The 25,689-nt window shown below is 47.7% G+C and overlaps 1 protein-coding gene across 1 annotated transcript in view; it reads right to left on the bottom strand.

Moving 5' to 3' along the window:
• Positions 1-25,689, bottom strand: part of LOC142249255 (extracellular serine/threonine protein kinase FAM20C-like) — a 102,541-nt gene that overhangs the window by 16,626 nt on the left and 60,226 nt on the right. Inside the window, exon 6 of the mRNA XM_075320879.1 lies at positions 6,700-6,880. Within this exon, the coding sequence (XP_075176994.1) occupies positions 6,700-6,880 (181 nt within the window). The remainder of the gene's footprint in view (positions 1-6,699; positions 6,881-25,689) is intronic.

The following is a 25,689-nucleotide window of genomic DNA, read 5'->3' as shown; positions in this document are numbered from 1 at the left end:
AATGCTGTCCCCGCAGTTACTGAGACCTCTGCTGACCTTAACCCTAGCCTCCCCATCAAAACTGGGGCCCCTTTATAGCCTTTTATGCATGCACAGCCTGCTAGGTAAATATCTCCCAAGCCAGGCTACGCCCCCCGCTCGGCTTGCACCCCAAACCATCCTGTCACCGCCAGCACCCGAGCTCCGCTGCGCTCCGTTACCCCGAGTGGTAGACCCCCTATCCCAGTCTGTGGACTCTCTGCCAAGGGCGTCTATGATCATCGCGCAGGCGTTGCAGTCGCTCCCTACGCCCGGGACATGCTCCCCCGGTCCAGCTGGCTCTTCACAACAGTCGGTCTGATCCAGACCCTACTACTGGAGCGCAGAAGGGGACCTGCTGGGCCTCCTCTCAACCCCTCCCAGAGATCTCTATCACCTCCAGGCCCCGAGTGCTCCTCGTCTCCGTGACCGGCCGACCTTTTTTCAGGAAAAGAGTCGGATGCAGCCTCGATGCTCATTCCAGATCAGAGGGCTCATGTCAGAGGTAGGGTGGATAGTCCGGTCAAAGCGGTAAGTCATACACAAAAGCCCCAGACGGGCTCCGTGGATACCCAGTGCTTGCATGTCTCCTTCAAACAGGTTAAAGGGGCACACAGGCAATTCGGTAACCATCCAGACTTTGCTGAAATGCTATACAAGCACAGACGACAACCGGTCAAAATATCCAACAGTGGTAGGTCGTTTGATTTACTTTTCCCCTTCCCTGAGGCTCCCAGGAAGGAATGGGCAGGCTCGCCTATGGTTGCCCTTCGTTTTTTTTCCCGTCTGTCATCTTCAAGTACTATCTCTCCTGCACGGGGCATCGCTCCGAGACGCCACGGATCGAAACACCGAGAGAGTTGCCCGTTCAGTTTTTTCTTCAGACGGCAGACACGGTTCTCCTACCGTCTTCACCGCCATCTGGCTGGCAGCATCCATGATGTCCTGGGACGATAACCTCCACAACGGTCTTCGCGCGGGATCGAGCAATCCGGAGTTCACAACATGGCTACACAGATTGCTCTAGCGGGTGAGTACATACTCATCGCATCTCTGTCAGCAGCCTACTGCGCACTGCATGCGGCTAGCAGCACGGGGGGCCATCTGTCGGGCGATCTGGCTCAGAGCCTGGTATGCGGACGCGGCTTCTAGGATATTACTTACAGCCCTCCCCTTTAGAGGAGGTTATCTGTTTGGGGACTGGCTGGATCAGATTATCGACGAGATCACAGGAGCTTCGGTTCCACACACACAAGAAGACCAGGTTCCCGCAGAGGAACAGGAAGATTCTGTCCCTCAATACATACCTTTTCGGGCGTTTCTCAGCCATGCCAGCCATCAAAGACGACGTCCGGATCACAGTGCTACCCCGCTAGATGACTCTTGTCGTCGTGCGCGGGCGCAGACCAGGTGGAGGTGGGGGCGCCTGTATCATCTCAATCAAGTCTGGAGGACTTGGATCACGGACGCTTGGGTCGGAGAGATGCTGGACGCAGGGTACATAATAGAGTTTTTTAGCAAGTCTATCATCGGACATACGGGTCACACCTAATTTGCCAACAGAACAGATGTTTCCTGCGTTTCGCAATATTAGACAATCATTTTTGGTGATTCCGTACCTGGACGCCTTGTCGATCAGGGGTTCTTCTTTTTGACGACTGTCTCCTAAGTGTTCAGGTCACCATCGATATCCTGTCCCGAGTCGGCTAGCTCATCAATCGGAAGAAGCCCTCTCTGACCCCGGCCAGCAGGATTACCTGTCTAGGCATGGAGTTCGATACCACCCAAGGACGCGTATCCCTCCAAAGAGACCTCCAGATCCTCCGTCACTCCCAGCTGGAGAGTCCTCAGTCGGATGGTGGTGGCAATAGAGGTGGTTCCGTTTGCCGCTTCCACCTTCGTCTCCTTCAGCTGACTTGGCCGAACAGATGGGACAATTCTCTATTCACCTTGAATCTCAGGATCCAATTGTCTCCGGGAACCCGCCGCTCGCTTCTATGGTAGGCCAGCGGCCCTCATCGGTCCAGAGGAATGTTCTTCATACCAGTACACTGGCATGCAGTCACCACGCTGACTGGGGAGCGGTGTTCCGAACCACACGGCTCACGGTCGGTGGTCCTCCCAGGAGAGCCGTCTGCCTATCAATTTTTTTTAGGGATTAGAGTTTTTTCTCCGAGCCCTACAGATTTTTTAGCCCTTCATACAATAATCCCCATCCAGGATCCAGTCGGACATCACCTGGGCGGAACAAGGAGCGTCATGGTGATGACATAGGTGAATAAGATCTTACAGTGGGCATATCCTCACCTCTCCAGAATTTGTCCGCAATCATTTTTCCACCGTGGAGAATTGGACAGCAGACTATATCAGCCTGGTCTGGCGGCAGGCGAATGATCCCTCAACAGAGAGGCTTTCGAATGGATCTGCCTAAGATGAGGTATTCCGAATGTGGACCTGATGGCTTCTCGATTCAACAATCAAGTCACACAGTTCATCTCCCTTTACCACGACCGGCAAGCGCCAGGAGTCGACGCTTGCATACCTCCGGGGAATCAGTTTTCAGGTTTCCCTTCATCCTTCTTCCGCTTCCACTGATCCCAAGAGTCCTCAAGAAACTCAGGGGGGCATCCCAGTGACTCTCATTGCCATGGATTGACCCAGGCAAGCGTTGTTCGCAGAGCTCATGCAGCTTATCAGACACCCCATGGTAGCTTCCAGATCGTCTGAACTTCCTGTCGTAAAGTTCTCTTTTCCATCAATGTTTAGGGGGTTCTCGATTTCACCGCATGGCTGTGGAACCATGGCTACTAGCCCAGGCAGGCTTTATCCCACAGGTGATACAGACTATGGTCATAACTCAGAAGCCTCCATCTTCAAACATCTACTACCGCACCGGAAAGGCCTTCTTTCAAGAGTGTGAGATCAACGTCAGCTCATCTCCACTGGTTCTGTCACTCCCAGCGTTACTGGCCTTCCTACAGTCAGGCTTACAGGCGGGTCTCTCGCTAGCAAACTTCAAAGGGCAGGTGTCGGCTTGATCTGTCTTATCCAGAGAAATCTTGCATCTCGGCCGCAAGTCAGGACGTTCATCCTCAAGGAGTCGTTCAAGGAGTCGTCCATCTGGCACCGCTAGATCGTTTCCCGCTAGAACCATGAGACCTCCAGCTGGCTCTAGGGTCTCTTCAATTAGCCCCGTTTGATCCTCAATCTCACGCCTATCCGGGAAGGTGGTTTTGTTGATGGCAGTCACTTCAATCAGTGGAAGGTCTGAACGGTCAGCCCTCTCATGCGGGTCTCTTTTTTCTTGTTTCCACCAAGACGAGGTTGTTCGGCACCCGTCTCAGGTTTTTTCCTAACGAAAGTAGTATCTGAATGTGGTGATCGTGCTTCCATCCTTCGGTCCAGCCTCCATTCGATCCTTGGAGAGGTCACGGCTTACACCGGATCTAGTGTAAGCTCGGAGGAGTTACGTTTCGAGATCCGCGCCCTTCTGCAACTCAGATGACCTATTCGTCCTGCCTACTGGGCCCAGGAGGGGCATGCCGGCGTCCAAGGCTACCACTGCAAGTTGGATCAGGCCAACCATATCAGGGGCCTGCAGGATTAGAGTCAGGTTTTCTCTGAGGGGTGTAAAAGCCTTTCCACCTGTGCAATTGTGGCGTCTAGGACAATCAGACGCAGGCGTCAGCCGAGCAAGTCTACAGAGCCGCCGCATGGTCAAGCTTTTCATACCTTTTCCAGGGTTTCCAGGATACAGCAAGTGGCTGTCGCACACCTATGATAAGCCGGTATACTTTTGCACCGAGCATTCTTACAGAGTTTTGGATATGTTTTGAATCTGTATGATTGCTCCTGTTCCCACCCAGGGACTGCTTTTGGACGTCCCATGGTCCTGTGTCCCCCAATGAAAGCGATAGAGAAAGAAGGATTTTTGTGTACTCACCATAAAATCTCTTTCTCTGAGTCTTCATTGGGGGACACAGCACCCACCCTGTTTGGATATTGGGTTGCTCTTAGTTTGCCGGATGTTACTGGTTCTTTATGGGAACACGTTCTTCTGTACCCGGCTTATTTATGTCTTTATATATTTATATACAGTATAGGTTTAGATAAGATACTGTGTGTTTCTTGTTATTACCTTGATTAGTTATGGTTGTTCAGGTTTCTCCTACTACTGCTTGTACACTAAACTGGCATAGATCCGCCTCCGGCTCAGGGTGTACACTGCTAGGGAGGAGCTAACTTTTTTTATGTCTACTTAGTGTCAGCCTCCTAGTCACAGCAGCATACACCCATGGTTCTGTGTCCCCCAATGAAGACTCAGAGAAAGAGATTTTACGGTGAGTACACAAAAATCCTTCTTTTTTTGTTAGATATTTCAGAGTTACCCCCCCAACTAAAATAACAAAAAAACTGGGATCACAGTAATTATAGTGACTTGGCGAATTATGATTCCAGGTCATTTATACCACAAAATAAACATTGAAAAAAAAAAAAAATGGAAGAATTTGATTTCATTTTACAATTTCACTTGAATTTTTTTTGGTTTTTGTATATTATGTTGTAAAATAAAGAGCGTTTTCAGAGCTACAGTTCGTCTTGCAAAAAAAACCCAAGCCACCATACGTCTTTGTTGACAAAAAAATAAAACATGTTACGGCTCTTGGAAAAAGAGGTAGAAAAAACAGCGTAAAAGAAAAAAATACCTGGGTCGTTAAGGGGTTAAAAAGTAATGTCTTATTTTTATTATTATATTTAGGAAAAATGAATGAGCATGCCATATTCCAGTTCAGCAGGAGGATGAAAAGGTGCATTTTTATTCTCTTACCAGATCATAATAACATTTTCACCTACCTCCCAGTAGACACCAAGTACTTACCTATCTCCCTACTTAACACTAGGCAATATACTCTATCCGATTGTTAAATGAAATATATCAGCAGGATTTCACACCTCATACTATTTATCTGCATGTAGCTCCTTCAAAGAGAGGTTCAGCACTAACTTTTCATGGACAGTCTGTTTCTCCATTACTGAGAAAATCAGTGCTTGAATTGATATGCAAGAGAAGCTGAAGAGCTATTTGTAGATCTGAAGCCTCTTTCACTCCAGCTCTATTTCATGCACAGCGCCACTTCATACTACTTAACTGACAGTTCCTTTGCTTGACGTCACACAGCATAGAAGCTGTTAGTCAAGAAGGAGGAGGCAGTACTGGGCAAGGGATAGAGCTGGAGTGACAGAAGCATCAGATCTATTAATACTATGTTTCCCTGAAAATAAGATCAGCACTGCCTCCTACTACTTAACTGACAGTTCCTCTGCCTGAAGTCACACAGCATATAAGATGTCAGTCAAGCAGGAGGAGGCGATGCTGGGCGAGTAATAGAGCTGGAGTGACTTAGGCTTCAAATCTACTAATACAATGTTTCTCTAGCGTTGCATCCTACTACTTAACTGACAGTTCCTTTGCATGAAGTTACACAGCATAGAGGCTGTCAGTCAAGTAGGAGGAGGCAGTACTGGGCAAATGCTAGAGCTGGAGTGACTGAGGCTTCAAATCTACTAATACAAAGTTTCTCTAGCATTGCATCCTACTACTTAACTGGCAATTCCTTTGCATGAAGTTACACAGCATAGAGGCTGTCAGTCAAGCAGGAGGAGGCGGTGAGGGTCGAGGAATAGAGCTGGAGTGACTGAGGCTTTAAATATACTAATACAAGGTTTCTCTAGCGTTACATCATACTACTTTACTGGCAATTCCTTTGCATGAAGTCAAACAGCATAGAGGCTGTAAGTCAAGCAGGAGGAGGCGGAACTGGGCAGGAATAGAGCTGGAGTGACAGAGGCTTCAGACCTACTAATACAGTAATCATTTAGCTTTATTTGCATAATAATTCAAATACTGATTTATCAGTAATGGATTAATAGATTGGCTATGTAAAGTTATTGCTGGACTTGTCTTTGAAAGAGCTACATGGACATATAAATAGTTTGGGAGGTGAAACCTGTTGATAAATTCCCTTTACGTCACCAACTAACCTTTGTAATTTGACTCCATATCACTTACATACATACCATTTTTACTAGTCTACATTTTACCTACTTACCCAACACTTCTCTCCACTACACATCAGATTAGTTACCTACTTATCAACCCCAATACACATCATCTACCCTATGTCCACACTGGTCAATAGGTTGCCATCTTACCTGACATACAACCATACATGGCAAATGTCCCGAATGTTCCAGGACTGTCCTGATTTTTTTTAAACAGCCGGAGTAAATTTAAGTTGGTGCAGAAATTTTATACAAAGCTCCTCAAGCAAATGAGCATTCCCGGATAGGAGTGGGGAGTACCCGGACGGATCGGGGACAAGATTATAGTGCGTCAAAATTCCAGCTCAGCCTGCCTGGTTCTATTTCTTACTATCAGACAACTATGAATACAATTTACATTGACTATGCCTGCTATAATGTGAGACTGTGCTTCTTTTTGGCTAATTTTTCAAAAATAGGCTGGTATAGAATAAAAAAATGGAAAATAAAATAATAAATACTGGTCAAAAGTAATGTGTCAACCTAGTGAGTTGGGTTTTAAGGGACCCAAAGTAGTCCCAGCCTATCCCTGTAACAATGCCAGACCAGAGAAAGGTATCAATATTATTTTTTACTTACTCTGCCTTTTTACTTTTGTGGTATGAACGTCTCCAAGGGCTACGCCAGGATTTCCTTTTGGCCAATGCAGAATCCGGCAAGAAAGCAGCAAGAGATCCTTCTAGAAGGTCAGGCTTACCGCACAGAGCATGCTCTGTAGAACAGTAGTAAGAGCACTCGCCATAGAAGCAGACATTGTTGGCTGGGAAGAAATAAAAGAGGCATAAATTATCGTTTAGTGGAATCTTGCTATGACTTGACAACGCATACTGAATTAAAAAGACATTCTTAGCAGTAAATATTCATGGAGTAATATATATGGACCAAACAACTACACTGAGCAAAAATATAAACACAACACTTCTGTTTTTGCTCCCATATTTCATGAGCTGAACTCAAAGATCGAAGACTTTTTCTGTGTGCTCAAAAGAAAAATCTCATTGTTCATAAACTTGTCTACAGTAAATCTGTTAGTGAATACTTCTCCTTTACTGAGATAATCCATCCACCTCACAGGTGTGGCATATCAAGATGCTGTTTAAACAGCGTGATTATTGCACAGGTGTGCATTAGGCTGGCCACAATAAAAAGCCATTCTAAAATGTGCAGTTTAACAATACCGAGGTGGTTCACGGGGGTCAGAAAACCAGTCAGTATTTGGTGTGACTGTGGCGCCCCAGGACCTGGTCGCCACAACAGCATTGCCCTCCCAAAGGGTTAATGCTGAGCCTGGAGGTAATTGGGAGATCTATTGGCCAGTAAGTGTAACACCAACCGCAGTTCTCCCTCCGGCCAGCAGGGGGAGCTCTGAACCTGGAACTTCAGGGAGCATTCCTTAAGTCTGGCTGGAAGGAGGAAGTGGTAGTTGTTAGTCTGGACACAGGAGTGAAAGAGTGCAGACGCAGAGTAGTGCTGCCTTGTAAACTGGGGCCTAGAGCTGGGATAGCTTGGCCCAGTGAAGCAAGGGGAGCAGAGAGGCACAGCAGGGACTCGGACATCGGAGTCTGTAGTTGCCAGGGCATAAAATCCATCCCTGGTAGCTGAATCCGGAGGGCAGGAGAGCTGTAAGCCCCCTGTCCCAGAAGCAATCTGAAGGTACAGCTGCATCCCAAGGGCCCGGTGTAGACTCCAGCAGAGAAGCACCAGAGAGGGCCTGCGCAGTCTACCACACAGAAAAGGGGACGAACAACAAGTCCCAGCAGCAAGAGGGCAATTGCAAACCCAAAGTGCAGTGTCCTAACACAGCAGAGAAAGATTAAGGAGTAGGCCTCATACTCAACTGGCCAAAGATCACCCCAGGCACTTCCAGGCCGGCCGGATCATCTTTACCATCTGTGACGGTCTCCCTGGACTAAGTTTCTGCCGAGTAAAAGAGGAGAAGGTAAAGAGACTACTGTTTGTGCCTGTTTCTTTCATTGCTGGTCGGCCCTGCACCGTGTTAGTCACGCAGCACCATAGACTTCCACAAACACCAACCGTGCCCCGGGCATTGCTCCACCTGTGGGGAGCAGTACTACCATTGCTGCCATAACATCATCCCGGAGGCCTCACACAGCAGCGGCGGCTTAGTAGCCGCATACCACAGGTGGCGTCACGAACACAAACTTTAATTCAAGCCACATATTCAACTGACACCCACCAGGGCCACGGAGCCGGGCCCAGCCACCACTGACTACCACCGGACTAGTCCGGTCCGGCACCGGGTGTCCCATAGCCCTGGGGTGGGCGAGTCAACTTTGGCGTCACGAACAGGATTTCGTGCCCGGTCACACCGGGTACTGTGCGCCTGAAGAACTGTGTAAAAGACTGTGTACTGGTTGTAAATTGCCGCCGCCATTAGCCGCGCCGAGCGCAGGAAGAAGGGGGGCGTGCCTGACAAAGAGCGCGAAGGGAGCGCGCCATCAGAGCAGAACGCTGTTAACCCCGCGCGACCCGGAAGAAAATTTGAAAAGTGAACGGAGCCTGGTAAGGTTCACTAAGGGGGAGGAAGATGTCCGACTCCGAGGGAGAGCAGGTGGCTGCCATCGCCCAGGGCGCCGCAGCACCGGCCGAAGTAGTCCCAGTCGCCGTCGCCCCAGCCCCCACTGTAGCGCCGGTAATGCCGATCACCATGCCGTACATACCAGGAGCAGAATGGCTGCCGCAGTACTCCGGGGAGTCCCATACCTTGAGTGACTTCAGAGAAAGCCTGCACAGCTTGTTCCGGGTGTATCCTCTGACTGAGAGCCAGAAGGTGGGCATAGTAATGGGACAGCTAGCCGGCGCAGCCCAGCGTGAAGCGAAGTCCTGGCCTGATACAGATAAAGGGACAGCAGCCCAGATACTGGCCAAGCTAAAGAGTACTTTTGACACCCGCACCGCAGCAGAGATAAAGATGAGATTCTTTGGGTGCAAGCAACGGGCCACGGACAGCATAAGGGACTATGCCTTAAACTTGCAGGAGGCCCTGAAAGCAGTTAAACAGGTGGACCCAGAGAGTGTACGTGAAGAAGACAAACTCCTAACTGAGCAGTTCATAGAGGGGCTCCTGTCAGATGCCCACAGGACCCAGCTGCGTATCCTGGTCCTGCAGAACCCTGCTCTGGACTTTGCCAAGTTTAAGGACCAGGCCATCAGGGTACTGAGAGAATCTACACCGAATGACCCAGTACCCCTCCGGCCTCTTACTATCACGTACCCCGGGGTGGTGCCTGCAACACGAGCCACTGCAGGGGCTGAGGCGCAGTCCCTGGATAAGGATCCCACTGCAGAGCTCAGACAGCAGTTCCAGGAGCTGACCAAGACTGTGGCTGCCCTTGCCAAGACCGTGCAGTCTCTACAAATGACCCCCTCGCCTGCAAAAATCGAGTTGGCCTCCAGCCCAGAAGACGTCCCATGGATGCGACAGAGGAGGATTCCGCCGACCCGAGGCAGAGACACAGACCGGTATGATTCAACAGGACAACCGATCTGCCGCCACTGCAACCAGGCGGGCCACATTGCACGACGCTGTCCTTTAAACGGGCCGAGCCTGGGGCCAGGAGCCAACCCCCAGGTGTGAGGAAGCCCGGCTCAAACCCCAGCCGCAGCAAGTATGTGGGAGGACGCCCGGTCCTTCCCATTGTGCTGGATGGGATCCCTTTGAATGCCCTCCTGGATACGGGGTCCCAGGTAACAACCATCCCCCACAAACTGTACAAAAGATATTGGGCTGATTCAGACATTGACCATGGCCCAGATGATGATTTAACGATTGTGGCCAGTAATGGTCAGCCCTTACCTCAAATTGGGTACAAAGAAGTAACCATTAAAGTGGGGCGGGTGGAATTGCCATGTCAGGGGATGATAATTGTAGATATAGATCGCAAAGAATCTGACCCACTGCTAACCCTTGGTACAAATGTGATAGAAAATTGTATTGCCGAAGTGATAATTTTGTTGCAACAGGCGTCTGAAACTGCCAGCTCCGGGCAGCAGCGTGTCCTACAGAGGGAGATCAGAGCCCTGATGAGGAGGCAGCAAGTAGAGCTAGCCGGAGGAGAAATTGGCAGTGTGAGGGTAAGTGACCCCCTCCCCATTGTAATACCCCCAAGAAGTGAAATGTTGATATGGTGTCGGGCAGCAATAGGCCTCAAGGGTCAGGATTACCATGCCTTGGTAGAACCAGTGTATTCAGACAGTAGGCCTGGAGTCCTGATAGCCAGAGGGGTAGCGGACGTCCGCAAGGGGAGAGTGCCCGTCCGTGTCCTGAATTGTGGGGAGGAGGAGGCCAAATTGCCCCGGTACGCCACTGTAGCAAAACTGTACACTGTCAGTAACAATACCATTAAAGCAGTGGAACCCTTGATCCCGTCCGACCAGGCGGAAGACAATGGCTCCAAGGGGCAGCCGGAAGACTGGTGCCAAAAATTACATGTAGGCACCGACTCCACCCCCTCGCACCAAAAGCATGGGGTTTACCGGGTGGTACAGGAGTACGAGCGGGTCTTCAGCAAACACCCCCTAGATTTTGGGCAGGTGAAAGGGGTTAAACATCAAATCCCCACGGGTGATCATCATCCCATTAAAGAGAGATACCGCCCTGTACCCCCCGCACAGTATCAGTGTGCCAAGGAAATGTTACGGGAAATGAAGGAGGCTGGGGTTATCAGAGATAGTTGTAGCCCCTGGGCAGCTCCACTAGTGCTCGTAAAGAAAAAAGATGGTACGATGAGAATGTGTGTAGATTACAGGCAAATTAACCGCATTACACATAAAGATGCTTATCCACTGCCCAGAATAGAGGAGTCACTAACAGCCTTAAAGTCAGCTAACTATTTCTCCACCTTGGATCTCACCAGTGGGTATTGGCAGGTTCCCGTGGCAGAGGCGGACAAGGAGAAGACTGCATTCACGACACCAATGGGCCTCTGTGAGTTCAATTGTATGCCATTCGGGCTCTGCAACGCCCCAGGGACATTCCAAAGGTTGATGGAGTGCTGCTTGGGCCACCACAACTTTGAAACCGTGCTGTTGTACCTGGATGACGTAATAGTCTACTCCAAGACTTATGAGGACCACCTGAAGCACTTAGCAGAAGTGTTTGAATCCTTGTCGAAATATGGCCTGAAGATCAAGCCGTCCAAATGTCACCTCTTGAAGCCAAAGGTACAGTACCTGGGTCATGTGGTCAGCGCAGAAGGTGTGGCACCTGATCCGGAGAAAGTCACTGTAATCAAGGACTGGCCAAGACCCACCACAGTGAAGGAGGTGCGGCAGTTCCTTGGACTGGTGGGCTACTACCGAAGGTTCATTGATGGTTTCACCAAGATAGCAGCGCCCCTTCAAGATCTCCTGGTGGGCCAGCCAAAGCAGGCTAAGAAGCAGAGCCCTCCATTTGAATGGAGCAGCCAACTGGAAACATCCTTTGTCCGGCTGAAAGGGGCTCTCACGGGAGAAGAAATTCTGGCCTACCCTGACTACAGCCAACCGTTTGTACTGTATACAGACGCCAGCAACGTGGGACTGGGAGCAGTTCTGTCCCAGGTACAGGGAGGCAGAGAGAGGGTGATAGCGTACGCCAGTAGGAAGCTTCGGCCCACAGAAAGGAATCCAGAAAACTACAGTTCCTTCAAGCTGGAGTTCCTCGCTATTGTTTGGGCAGTGACTGAACGCTTCAAGCACTATCTGGCATCGGCCAAGTTCACCATCTTCACGGACAACAATCCGTTGACACACCTGGCAACAGCCAAGTTAGGTGCGATGGAACAGCGATGGATGGCCCGGCTGTCTAACTTTGACTTTACCATCAAGTATCGGGCTGGCAAGAAGAATAACAATGCTGATGCGCTGTCCAGAATGCCTCACTTGCCCGAGTCTGGAGAAGACATGGATGAACTCGAAGAGATAGAGTTACCAGCTTTCCATCACCAAGGTGTGTCCCAGTGTGAGCATGCTGTGGGAGTGAAGCGCTCAAGCCAGCACGGGGTCTCGGTCAACCCCTTACTCCACCATAATTGGGAAGAAACACAGAACGGTGACCCGGCCGTGCGATTGGTCAAAGAGAAGCTAGCGCAAGCTGAGACCCATCTTGGCCCAGACGCTCCAGAGGAAGCCCAGCAGCTGTGGAAGGAGAGGGGACGACTGTTCACCTACCAAGGCAAGCTCTGCAAGAGATATGTCAACTATCGAACAAATGAACTTGTCTGGCAGATAGTGGTTCCGCAGAGGGATGCTCCAATGGTCCTAGCAGCGTATCATGATAACGCAGGACACTTCGGGTGGAAGAAGTTGGAGGCCCTACTCCGTGATCGGTTCTATTGGGTGCACATGAGAAAGATGATCGAGAAGTGGTGCCGAGACTGTGGCCCGTGTAACCTGAGGCGGAAAGACGATGCCAGCCAAAGGTCTCCCTTGCAGCCAATTGTCACAAAGCAGCCCCTGGAGTTGGTGGCCCTGGACCACGTGAAGTTAACACCAAGCCGGTCAGGCTATGTGTACGCCCTCACCATTGTGGACCATTACTCTCGTTTCCTGGTAGTAGTGCCTGTGAAGGACCAGACAGCCAGGACAGCAGCTAGAGCGTTCCAGGCATCCTTTTGCCGACCTCACGGCTATCCGGAAAGGGTACTGACTGATCAGGGTCCTGCATTCGAGGCTGAAGTGTTCCAAGAGTTCTGTAACATGTACGGTTGTAAGAAAATCCGAACCACACCGTACCACCCCCAAACCAATGGACTGTGCGAGAAAATGAACCATGTGGTTATTGATATGCTGAAGACCCTACCGCTGGAGGAAAGGAACCAATGGCCAGAAAAGTTGCCAGATCTGGTAGACCTGTACAACCACATCCCAGTGAATTCGACCAACTGCAGCCCCGCTTACCTGATGCGAGCCAGACCAGGCAAGTTGCCTGTAGACTTTGAGATGGGGACTGTGTCGCCTGAGGCGGTTCAAGAAATAGAGGATTGGGATACAGAACGGCAGCAGCGGTACCGTAAGGTCCAGGAGTGCGTAGAGAGGAGCCTGTCTCAAGCAAGAACGAGACAAGAACAGCATTACAATCAAACAGCCCCAGCAACTCCCTTAGCACCTGGAGAACAAGTCCTCAAGAAGAAGCGGAAGGCGCATAAATTGGATGATCAGTGGGAAAGCGAGCCCTACACCATTATCCCCTCCAACTTTGACAATAGTAAGGTATGCCTCATAAGCAAAGATGAAGGCAAGACCTATCAAGCAATTTCCCGAGACCGCCTGAAAGCGTGCCCTGAACGGTGCAGAATCCAAAGAGAAATGGAAGGAGTACAAGGAAGTCCCCAAAGTCAAGAGAAAGAAGGGGAGATGATTCAAACCATCCTTGGAAAGTTCCCCAAAACTTGGACCCGAATAAACAATGCCATAGTGGTACCAGTTTTGATCCACCTAAAGAATCGTCCGCTCCAGCACGAGATGACACGCCAGCAGTGGAACAGGAGGATCAACCCCCTGTCAGTGGTGAACCTGTCATACCCTTGGCGACTCTTAGATCACAAAGGCAACCATCACGCTTACCTATGGGGGTTAGGCCCACCTGTAGTGCTGAGATAGAAGACGCACCACGTAGTCAGGGGCAAACACCAGAGCTACGTAGGTCCCAGCGCAGCACTCGGGGACAACCCCCTCTAAGGTATAGGGAGTCAACTGTATAAGGGAAAGAGTACTTATTAGAATGTAAATAGTTATGCAAAATGTCTGTCATGTTGTGTACAAAATGTTTTCTTTTTCTGTGATTGCGAAAATGGACAATTGGGCCACTGGACTATGGGTGGCCAACACCTAAATTGTTCATAGTTAGCACCAGTGTGCTCAACACCCCTGAAGAAAAACCCGTCCGGCGTGCATAGAGTGGGGTCATCAATGCTCTGACGCACGCCCAGAGCCTACGTTGGGGGTTTGAACGCGGCGGGTCCCCCATGGAGCAGTGTAATGGACACCCGGCAGGGAGCCACACTGGACTCTTATAGTAATGTTTAAGGTTGTAACGTTAAAGTATTTGCGCCTCCCATAATGGGATGAAATGTTCTAACATGTCATGTTTGTTTCTACAGTCCGGGAGTACTGAATTTAACTAAGGGGGAGTGTGGCGCCCCAGGACCTGGTCGCCACAACAGCATTGCCCTCCCAAAGGGTTAATGCTGAGCCTGGAGGTAATTGGGAGATCTATTGGCCAGTAAGTGTAACACCAACCGCAGTTCTCCCTCCGGCCAGCAGGGGGAGCTCTGAACCTGGAACTTCAGGGAGCATTCCTTAAGTCTGGCTGGAAGGAGGAAGTGGTAGTTGTTAGTCTGGACACAGGAGTGAAAGAGTGCAGACGCAGAGTAGTGCTGCCTTGTAAACTGGGGCCTAGAGCTGGGATAGCTTGGCCCAGTGAAGCAAGGGGAGCAGAGAGGCACAGCAGGGACTCGGACATCGGAGTCTGTAGTTGCCAGGGCATAAAATCCATCCCTGGTAGCTGAATCCGGAGGGCAGGAGAGCTGTAAGCCCCCTGTCCCAGAAGCAATCTGAAGGTACAGCTGCATCCCAAGGGCCCGGTGTAGACTCCAGCAGAGAAGCACCAGAGAGGGCCTGTGCAGTCTACCACACAGAAAAGGGGACGAACAACAAGTCCCAGCAGCAAGAGGGCAATTGCAAACCCAAAGTGCAGTGTCCTAACACAGCAGAGAAAGATTAAGGAGTAGGCCTCATACTCAACTGGCCAAAGATCACCCCAGGCACTTCCAGGCCGGCCGGATCATCTTTACCATCTGTGACGGTCTCCCTGGACTAAGTTTCTGCCGAGTAAAAGAGGAGAAGGTAAAGAGACTACTGTTTGTGCCTGTTTCTTTCATTGCTGGTCGGCCCTGCACCGTGTTAGTCACGCAGCACCATAGACTTCCACAAACACCAACCGTGCCCCGGGCATTGCTCCACCTGTGGGGAGCAGTACTACCATTGCTGCCATAACATCATCCCGGAGGCCTCACACAGCAGCGGCGGCTTAGTAGCCGCATACCACAGGTGGCGTCACGAACACAAACTTTAATTCAAGCCACATATTCAACTGACACCCACCAGGGCCACGGAGCCGGGCCCAGCCACCACTGACTACCACCGGACTAGTCCGGTCCGGCACCGGGTGTCCCATAGCCCTGGGGTGGGCGAGTCATGACCACTATTTGTCTCACTCAGTGCTCCACATCTCCTTTGTATAGAGTTGATCAGGTTGTTGGGTGAATGACATAACATTGGGCCTGAGGATCTCGTCACTGTGTCTCAGTGTGCATTCAAAATGGCATCAATAAAATGCACCTGTGTTTGTTATCCAAAACATACGCCTGACCATACCATAACTCCACCACCACCAAGAATCACTGTATTCACAAAGTTGACATCAGCAAACCGCACACCCACATGATGTCATACACACAGTCTGCCATCTGCCCTGTATAGTGAAATCCGGGATTCATCTGTGAAGAAAACACCTCGCCAACGTGCCGGACACCATTGAATGTCAGAATTTGCCCACTCAAGTCAGTTACAACGAACTGCAGTCAGGTGGAGACCCTGATGAGCATGACGAGCAGCAGATGAGCTTCTCTGAGATAGTGTCTGACAGGCTGTGAAGAAATCCTTTGGTTATGCACAGATTTTTGCAGCGGCTGTCCGAGTGGCTCTTCTCAGACAATCTTGAAGGTGAAGATGCTGGATATTGAATCCCTGGGCTGGTGTGGTTACATATGGTCTGTAGTTAGGAGGCCGTTTGGATATTCTGCCAAATTCTCTGAAACGCCTTTGGAGACAGTTTATGGTAGAGAAATGAACATTCAATTCATGGACAACAGATCTGGTGGACATTCCTGCGGTCAGTATGCCAATTGCATGCTCCATCGAAAATTGCAACATCTGTGGCATTGTGCTGTGTGATAAAACTGCACATTTTAGAGTGGCCTTTTATTATGGCCAGCCTAAGGCACACCTGTGCAATAATCATGCCGTCTAATCAGAATCTTGATATGTCACACCTGTGAGGTGGATGGATTATCTTGGAAAAGGAGAAGAGCTCACTAACACAGATTTAGACAAATTTGTGAACAATATTTGAGAGAAAAAGGCCTTTTACAGTATGTACATAGAAAAAGCCTTAGATCTTTTGCAGGCTTTACACATTGCGACATCGCTACCGATATATCGTCGGGGTCACGTGGTTAGTGACGCACATCCGGCGTCGGTAGCGACATTGCAACGTGTAAATCCTAGGTGCGAGATGAACGAGTGCAGAAGCGTACAATATCGCTGATTTGCGTAACGTCGTTCATTTCCATAATGTCGGTTCGGCTGCAGGTATGATGTTGTTTGTCGTTCCTGCAGCACACATCGCTGTGTGTAAACCCGCAGGAACAACAAATATCTCCTTACCTGCGTCCACCGGCAATGCGGAAGGAAAAAGGTTGGCGGGATGTTATGTCCCGCTCATCTCCGCCCCTCCGCTTCTATTGGCCGGCCGCTTAGTGACGTCGTGGTGACGTCGCGGTGACGCCAAGCCGAACGCACCTCCCCCTTGAAGGAGGGATTGTTCGTCGGTCACCGCAACGTCGCCGACCAGGTATGTGCGTGTGAAGCTGCCGTAGCGATAGTGTTCGCTACGGCAGCGATCACCAGATATCGCATGTGTGACGGGGGCGGGTACTATCGCGTTTGACATTGCTAGCTGATGATAGCGATGTCGCAACGTGTAAAGTACCCCTTTGAGTTCAGCTCATGAAAAATGGGAGCAAAAACAGAAGTGTTGTTTTATATTTTTGGTCAGTGTATATTTATATCACCAGCCCGATTTTGTGTGAACTAATTTGCTCGCTTCCATTGAGGCATTGCCTTCATATAACCTTTGAAGATGTCCTGTGGTATCTGGCACCAAGTTTTAAGTTCTGTAAATTGTAGTGAAGCCAGTGGCACAAGGCATTTGTCCTGGTCACCGGAATCCATTGCCCCCTCTGTCTCCACTATCATATGATCCAGGAAAGGCAGCAGAACGTATTTCTTCTTCTTGCTGCAGGCAGTGAGTTCCTGGCATTCAGCAAGAACAATGTCTAAAATAGCAGCTGGTTTATTATCTTGTTTGCTGATGTCAGTTCTCATGCAGAGGACAGCCGTGAGATGAGTTTATCATTGGCTGTTGCACTCTGCATAGGCAGCAACTGGGCTGACAAAGCCCTCAGTAAAATGAAGTGAGCTTTCACATCTTGGTTATTGCCTATGCAGAGTGCAGCAGTTGATGACAAACTGATTTCAAGTGCTGTGCTCTGAATATGTAGCAACTTGGATGACAGAGACTGGGCATGAAAGTATTGCATTATGTACAGTGTAAATGTGCTGCTTTGTGCTCTCCCATAGGTGTCTGCATGGACCTGTTGTAAGAGCTGCCTGAAACTTAGAAAAGTCTGAGTTGAAAAAAAAGACACATGATAAATGTTACATTTCCTATACTTTTTCCAACCTTAGTCAAGATTTGGGTTGGGACCAGGATTAGGGTTAGTGTTATAGCATTATGTCTAGGTCAGGGGTGTATATTTTTGGTCCAAGGGCCACATTGTCATACTGAACTAATCCTAAGGGCTACAAAGAAATGTTAGGAGGTACCTACATGAATACATCACCAGAAATTTGAAGAGTTTCTGATGAAAAAAACAACAACAATCTCACCACACTTTAAGTTACACTTTGTTTCTGGAGCAGTAACTGTGCAGAAATTCTCCAAATTATTTTCATAGTTTAAAAGCTCTAAATTTTTAGGTTTTTTTTCAGTTGTAATATAGCCATGTTGTAGAATGTCATCTGACCAGTTATGGATTGCTACATGTGAAGAAAATTAGAACTAAAGTCAGTAAATGAATCAATCAACAAAACCACCATGGGTTGATGAATGTAGCCTCAAAACCACTGTCAGTACATGAATGCAGCACAATTACCCCCATCAGTACATGAATGAAACACCAGAACCACTGTCAGTAAAGAAATACATCACAAGGACCACCATCAGTATATGAATGCAGCACCAGAACACTATCAGTACATAAATGCAGCACTAGAACCACCCTCAGTTAAGGAATACAGCACCAGCACCATTGTCATCTTGAGGCAGGTGCTGGGGTCGGTGGGCCCCCCACCCCCAGGGCCGGTTGAGGTTGTGACCGAGATCGTTATGCCCCCATATATACCCTATCACAATATTGAATAAAAAACATTTAGATAATTGCAAAAAAAATTGCAAATGTAGTGCAAGAATATAAAATAACATATAGGAAAAAAACCCTGCATAATATGGTTTATATCCAACAATAGGGGATATAATGACAAGTGACCACCATTAACCTCTCTACAGCATCTCTATTGCACTCATACCCATATTGTCAGCTAGAATTGAATTAATTTGTGGAGGTTGTCACTACTGTCTGAGCAGAGATTATGATCCTCCATAGATCAACACCATTCTAGTCATTCCTGTAATAAGTAAGTTAAAATGCAGTTGCCGTATAGAAGATATATTTATTGACATTACTGTGTGCAAAGAAATCAATGCCCTCCATACAGCAACTCTGTTCTAGTTACTCCTGTTTTGAGACAACTAGAATGGAGTTAATGTATGGCGGACATCCTCATATACACTTCAGAGGGCACACTCAGCAACTCTGTTTTTATAATTAAAGTAGTGAGACAGCTAACATGGTTTATGAGCAGTCAGTCACACAACATTATGGCACCGATTCATCAAGACATTATGTACATGATTATAAAGCAGTCCTTATGAAGGAAGGTGTGCGCGCCTGGCCGTAGGAGCTCCGCTCTCCTGCAAAGAGCCTTTGTGTCTGTAGATTACTTTGGATAGGGTGTGTGACACTTACTTTTCTCTTCAGGATGGTGTCCACAAAGCCGCGCCCAGGCACCATCCTGGACGTAGAATTGGTACACACAACACTGGAATTCTCTGGGCAAACCAAACTTAGACTCTTTAGTTTCTCTTCCAAAATTGCGACAGACATGACCTCCTTTTCTACAGTTCTGCTATGGCTACTTCTTGGGGTACTCTGTCTCAGCCTATTCCCACTATCCCGGAACTCATGTAAGCAAGCAGTCGGGCCATTGCCTCCATTCCTCCACTCTTCTTAGCAGTAGTATCCGCTGCCCCAATGGCTGTCCAGTCACTTGACTTCCCTAAACTCGTCTGGGGTGACCCGTAGGCTCCGGACCCTCTGAGGATACCTACAGATTCCCAACTGGCTAGGCTAGCTTGCCACATCTTCCCTACTTGAACCCTTCTCCAGAACTAGCACCTCACAAGGCCCGTCTCTCTAACCAACCCACTGGCCATCTATCACTCCTCTCCTCTTAACTCTATGCTTCCCTGTAACCAAGTGCCCACCAGCTATACAGTATATGCTAAAATGTGCATATCACTCTAACATTTATCCAGCTAACATATTTCACTATACATCGTTAATACATTTAAAGCATATAAAATATTACATAACAATATACTTTGTCTTACCAGGCCTCAGCGCTAGGTGGCACAGGTCGCTGTGTGAACTTAGCTATGCTATATCAAAACTCCACATCTAATATATACTTTACCATCAACTTAATTAAAATCCTTCTTTAGGACCACAGGGAGTGAGTGACATACCACGATGGGAGTGGGAGTAAACTCGCTTATATAAGAGCCTTAAAGGGGATGTCCACCTGTAGGACAAAAACTTAGTTTTTAATGAATGTGTGATCTCCCTCAATTAATTCTGTGCTACCTGGTCCTGGACAGTGAAACCATAGGCAACAAGCGGCCTGCAAAGGTGTATCACCTCCATAGTGCAACACCACACACTATGCCAGGACCTCCATCTTCATGCAGCGTGCTGTGGTGCGGCAGACTACCACCTCGCACCACATTACAGCTACAGTACATAATTTTTCTTCATCAAAATTGACATTCAATCCTCATAATGGCAGTTTCTCTTTCATTGCTGATTTCAAAAATTTTAGTGTAGTGGGGTAAATTAGTAGGGAATAAAGCAAAATGTGTATGATATACATATTTTGTTGCAAATTTTCCGATTGTAAATGTTCATGCAATTTTCCACGGGACCGTGACTTTTCTAGTGATGACTCTATCTTCAGGGGCTCCACGTCAGTTGTTTAAGACCTCTTTCACACGTCAGTGAAAAACACACACGGTTTTCACCGATGTGATAAAGGTACGTACTGTATGTCCCTCCATGTGCCGTGATTTTGGCACACGTGTGCTATCCATGATAATACACGGAGATCATAGTCACCTGTCCACGCTCCTGCTGTCCGTGGTACTGAAGTCTCCTGCTCTTCTGTGTCCAGCCACCACTGTGTCTCTTACCGCTGCAGCTACTTCCAGGTCGTCTGTGGAGTGCATAACTACTGCACATATGCATGAGCATTATTAGCCGACCTGGAAGCAGCAGACAGCAGCAGCTGGAGAAAGCATCACTGGAGAAGGTGAGTTTAAAAAGCTTTTTATTTTAAATGTAAGTGATGTTTCTGGTACGTGTTTCATGGATCACACCATAGTGTGGTCCGTGGGACAACAGTGATGGCAAAAAAAATCGGACTTGTCTCAGGGGAGAACATGGACACGCATGTACGCCAAATGGAAACATGTTAGTGAAAAATCACTGATGTGTGTGTCTGGGTATGTCAGTGATTCTGGTATGTATAAAAACAGTAGCATACGTACCAGAATCACTGACATCTGAAGGGGGCCTAAGACAGCAGCCGATGTCAGTACTAGAACTGAACTGATTAGGTTAACTGCTAGACCTCTTGTTTTGGGGAAAGACACAGCATACAAAGAGAGGGTTAGGCCAGAATGAGACACCAAAACCACACGGGAAAGCAGCCGCTGAGGTTTTTAAAACTGGATTATTAAACACTGGATTTTGCAGAACAGTAATGTTACCCATAAAACCAATGGTCATTGCTATGCACTTTTGCGGATTAAACAGTTGTTTTCCTGCATAATATTTATTATTACGTTCCACCATATTCCGCAGCACTTTACAGAGATCATCATCACTGTCCACATTGGGGCGCACAGTAAAATCCCCTATCAGTATGTCTTTGGTTTGAGGGGAGCAAACTGGAGAACCCGGAGCAAACCCACACAAACACGGGAGAACATACAAACTCCTTTTAGACATTGTCCTTGCTGGGATTTGAACCCAGGACCCCAGCGCTGCAAACCACTGAGCCACCATGCTGCCCTACAATAAAAATAAGGTTGTAGCTGCATTAGGGCCGCAATATTTTCACTTTATCTGGTCTAAGCATTACATTTGAGAATTAATGGGTTATGCCAAACTTAAAAGGGTGGTACCTTTTTTTTTAATGTTTTAATTTTTATTTTTTACTTTGCGCTTCAAAACTAACAGGCAGATAGTTGGTAACATAGGCAACTACCTTTCTGTTTCACCCGGCACCGGCATAGAGCTGTCATTGACTACTTCTGTTGTCAATTCAGCTGCTCCATGTCAAGAGAGCAGCTCTTCTACTTCCGAGCTGTGCTGTTAATGGGGCATTACTGCCGACATCATACTGATTGACAGTCGGCTACCCTCAGGTTACGAAAAGGAGGCTGTCAAGCAGCATGATAGGTGCTAGTCACTAAGCGGGTATTCATTACAAGCATTGCCATTTTGTCTTTGAACCTTAGTAAACCTGATGAAGGTCAGTGTGACAGAAACGTCATACATTGCTTGTGGGAATATATTTACCAATAAATTACATTGACATGTTCTCTTGACTACAAGTGCCAACTTCCTCATTACCAATCAGCAAGATGTCGGCAGGCGTGCCCTGTCAACAAAGCAGGCAGAAATGAAGCCGCGTCACATTCGGTGTGTGACGTCAGCGGATGTAGTTAGCAACTACCTGCAAGCTAATTCCTAGGCACAATGGGAAAAAAATAAAATGGTCCCGCGTATCCCTTTTAATCTGTGTCCCAGATGTAGGAAAACCTAAATTTACCACTGTCCAAACTTTCTTCCATATTAAGAAGAGGCCATCAAACTTTGTGGTATATATACATGTCCTCATTTTCTATCCAGTTGCATCACATGTGATGAATCAGTTAATCTATACCGTTCATGACAAATTAGCAATTTTTCATTTTTCTTCTTTGCGCTTCTTTTTTTGAATAGAAAACAAATACTGCATTTATAAAAAAGTGGCAAGGACACGGCCGATACTATAGATGAGTTTAGATGAAGCAGGTTTCTGCAGTCACATATTCTAGATGTCGGGAATGAAATTAATCATACAGTGCTAAGTGGTTGCTTGCCTTTCTGTGAGTCATGTGGAGACTCATCTGCGATAAAACCACTTGGCATTTGCGAACAATGAAGCAACAAAGGAACGTATTGAAGAATGATTTTCAGTATAAAACATAGAAAATCCTCTCTTTGCCCTATATCTGGAAATAATTAAAATCTGCAGTTCAGTGAAAACACTGGGGTCAGTATAGATGTCATAAAGTATCCATGGAAACATTTTTTCGGTGCCATCAGAATGATATTTGAAACAAGAGAGTGCAGGTATTGTCACACAAAACAATCCATACTTTTTTGTTTAGAAATGTCATTGTACTTGTGATGAATCTGTAAACTTCTTCCTGATGGAGAAAGGTCCAAAGTGCACCAATACGGCAGACCTCCCACACAAGCCGCAAACTATCAACAAGTAGAACTTCATGAAATTAGCAGGTGTGGTTGGTGTCTATGTAAGGACATGGACAGTCTGCCCCATTCCCGCTTGAAGACACCAATATTATAGTTATAATATAATGTGTATTATTTTGTGCGTTATAGAGTTGTAAAATTTTACACTGTACTGTGATGGAGCTATGTTCTGCCCAAAAATAGGCAATCATTTTGGTAAGAATGAGTTAATGTTTGGGACTAGCCTATAGTTTGATGGCTAGAGCAGGGACAGAGTACAGATTCCTGTCAGGGGTTCAAATAGGGCCCAGCATGTCACAGAGACAGACCTAAGGTCTGGTTAGTTTGCAAGCCGCATCACATCGGTGTCCCTAAAGGGAAGATAGAGAGCCGAGACAGAGATAGCGAGAATCCGAGTGATTGGAGACAAAGGACAGAGTTATCGAGTGGAGACAGGTGAGAGGAGTGACTGAAGCACTGAGCGAAGTAAGTCTAAAGAGAGGACATCGAGCAAAGTGGCCTAGAGGAGTTTACAATTCTCAAAGGTCAAGGTCAAGACAGAGCAAACTGTGAGACAAAGTGAGAAGCCCGTGCCAGAGTTCCTAAGCTTGAGAGAGCATGAAGCTGAGTTCAACCATATTGGCAAATAACCCTTTTAAGAGAGAGAATTAGACGTGGAATCGCAGGAGGAAAATATGACTTCCATGGACTATAATGTGGTGCTAGGCTGGGTTATGATAAAGGAGACGGGACTAGTGGAGGCTGTAATCGGTCAAGCAGAGGAAATGAAGAGCGTGTGTGTAGAGATGCGCTGTGCTAATGAAAGGTATGAGAAGATATGTGCCCATTATAAAGAACTGGTGGGTTCTGTCGAGCTGATTAATATCTGGTCCTGGCCAGCTGGAGTCAACAGCAACATGTGGCCTGCCGAGGCGTATCACCTTCTTAACGCAAGCACACCTACCCAGCCAGGACCTCCTCTGTCATGTAACATGCCGAGGCACAGAAGATGCAGACTTCGCCCACGACTACCGCCCTGCAACATGCTACACTTGACATAGCCAGCTGGATAGAACTTTGCCACCAGGAAGATCAAGATAATGCGAGGAAGGCTTACGATGCATGGTAACAAACCCCATTGTGGATTATACTTTGTTTGAACGCTGTGCTATATTGTTCCTCTGTTATTTTTCCTTGAAATTTATGAATTGATAACTGAGTGTTACCACGCCCCGTAATCCTTCTTGACATATTATGAATCATCTCCCTACCTTTGATTTGAGCCCACATCTTTCCCTAAGTAGGAGGGTGGCAGAGTAACCTGCAATGTACCTGCAATATGGTTATGTAAAGTGTACTGTGTTATGGGATGTAAATTAGTTAACAATGTGTCTTAGTCAGATATGCTTTAGATTAAAACATAACTTTTAACAGAGATAACAGAGTGGGGAATGTGAAGTATGTTGTAGTGTGAGGTAAACGTTTAGGATGTCATTTATAGGAAGTTATGTAAAGTATAGGAATGCTATGTAGATGGACTTTGTTAGCAATAGAAACAGTTAATGTTAGGTTCATCTCACTAGGGGTGGGAATAGTGTTGAGGAGAGTGAGAGACTTCCTGGTTACAAGAGATAGGAAGTCAGTTAAGGTTCTGAATAGCAGAAGAAGGGCCTAGGTGCCGGGGTCAGCCCTGAAAAGCTTATGCCAATCCCATAAGCTCTGAAGCATAAGGCTCATCCCGGCAGACTTGGTGAAGCCGCCCGGGCATGACATGTAGTAGAGTTAGATCAAGGAAGACGGAACAGTCCTGTGGAGCCATAGACCCATGTGAAACACTCTGAGGGTATTGACAGAGAAAGTAGAGATTGCTCATGCTTATACAGTAGCCTGGGAATGGTAAAGCTGTCACTTTATCCATAGTGGGAGCTTCTAGATGGAAGGAGAACTCCCACTGTGTTTATAAGGTAGCTCTAATGGGAAGGAATACCTCAGTCAGAGAGGATGAAAGTTGAACAACTTCTCTGCTATGCAACCAATAACTGAAAGTAAAGACTGTTTTGTTAAAGAGATTCTGATGTGGGGTGAACTCTGTCCGACAGGCCTTGCAAGTGTGGACAGAGGGATGGACGGTGTCCGCCAAGAGCAATTACACAGAGAAGCACACACAGCCAGGGGCCGGCCACCTCCTTTACCTGCACATTTGATCAGCCAACATGTGCCTCAAACAGCCGCGGGTGGGGTGGTGTTCTGCACTCTGCTTTTAACCTGTTAAATGCTGCTGTCAATCTCTCACAGCGACATTTAATGTGCACTGGCATGGGGGCCACGCTTTTCTGACCCCTCATCGGCACTTCCGTGACACAATCGTGGGACGAAGATGAATTGTCATGACAGCTAGGGGGTCAGCTGATGATCTGTCTTTGCAGTACGCCTGTAAGAAAACAGCCTTTAGCCGGCGTTCATAGGAAACTGTGATTTCTTCTAGATACAGCATTACAGTGGCATTGCTGTATAAACGTAGAACAAGGGATCAGACTATTGCAAATTCAAGTCCCCTAAGGGGATCAAATGAGTTAATCAACAGGAAGTAATGCTGTTATGCCACTCCCTGTAGCTTGCTCATTTGGTCTGAAGGTGTGGAGAAAGAAGTCGGCAGTGATTGGATGCGGGGCTCGCATGACATCACAATGTCACGTGAGTCCCAAACCGCTGTTACTGATAGCATTGGAATGGTGCCAGAACAGGAGGTGAGTACAGAGTCTTTTATTGTAACTGGGGGAAATGAGTGGAATCAGAAGGGGGT

This window comes from Anomaloglossus baeobatrachus, chromosome 8 (assembly GCF_048569485.1).
Source record: "Anomaloglossus baeobatrachus isolate aAnoBae1 chromosome 8, aAnoBae1.hap1, whole genome shotgun sequence".
NCBI classification, from domain to species: Eukaryota; Metazoa; Chordata; class Amphibia; order Anura; family Aromobatidae; genus Anomaloglossus; species Anomaloglossus baeobatrachus.
Note: the sequence above shows the minus strand (reverse complement) of the source record. Positions and strands in the feature narration are given on the sequence as shown.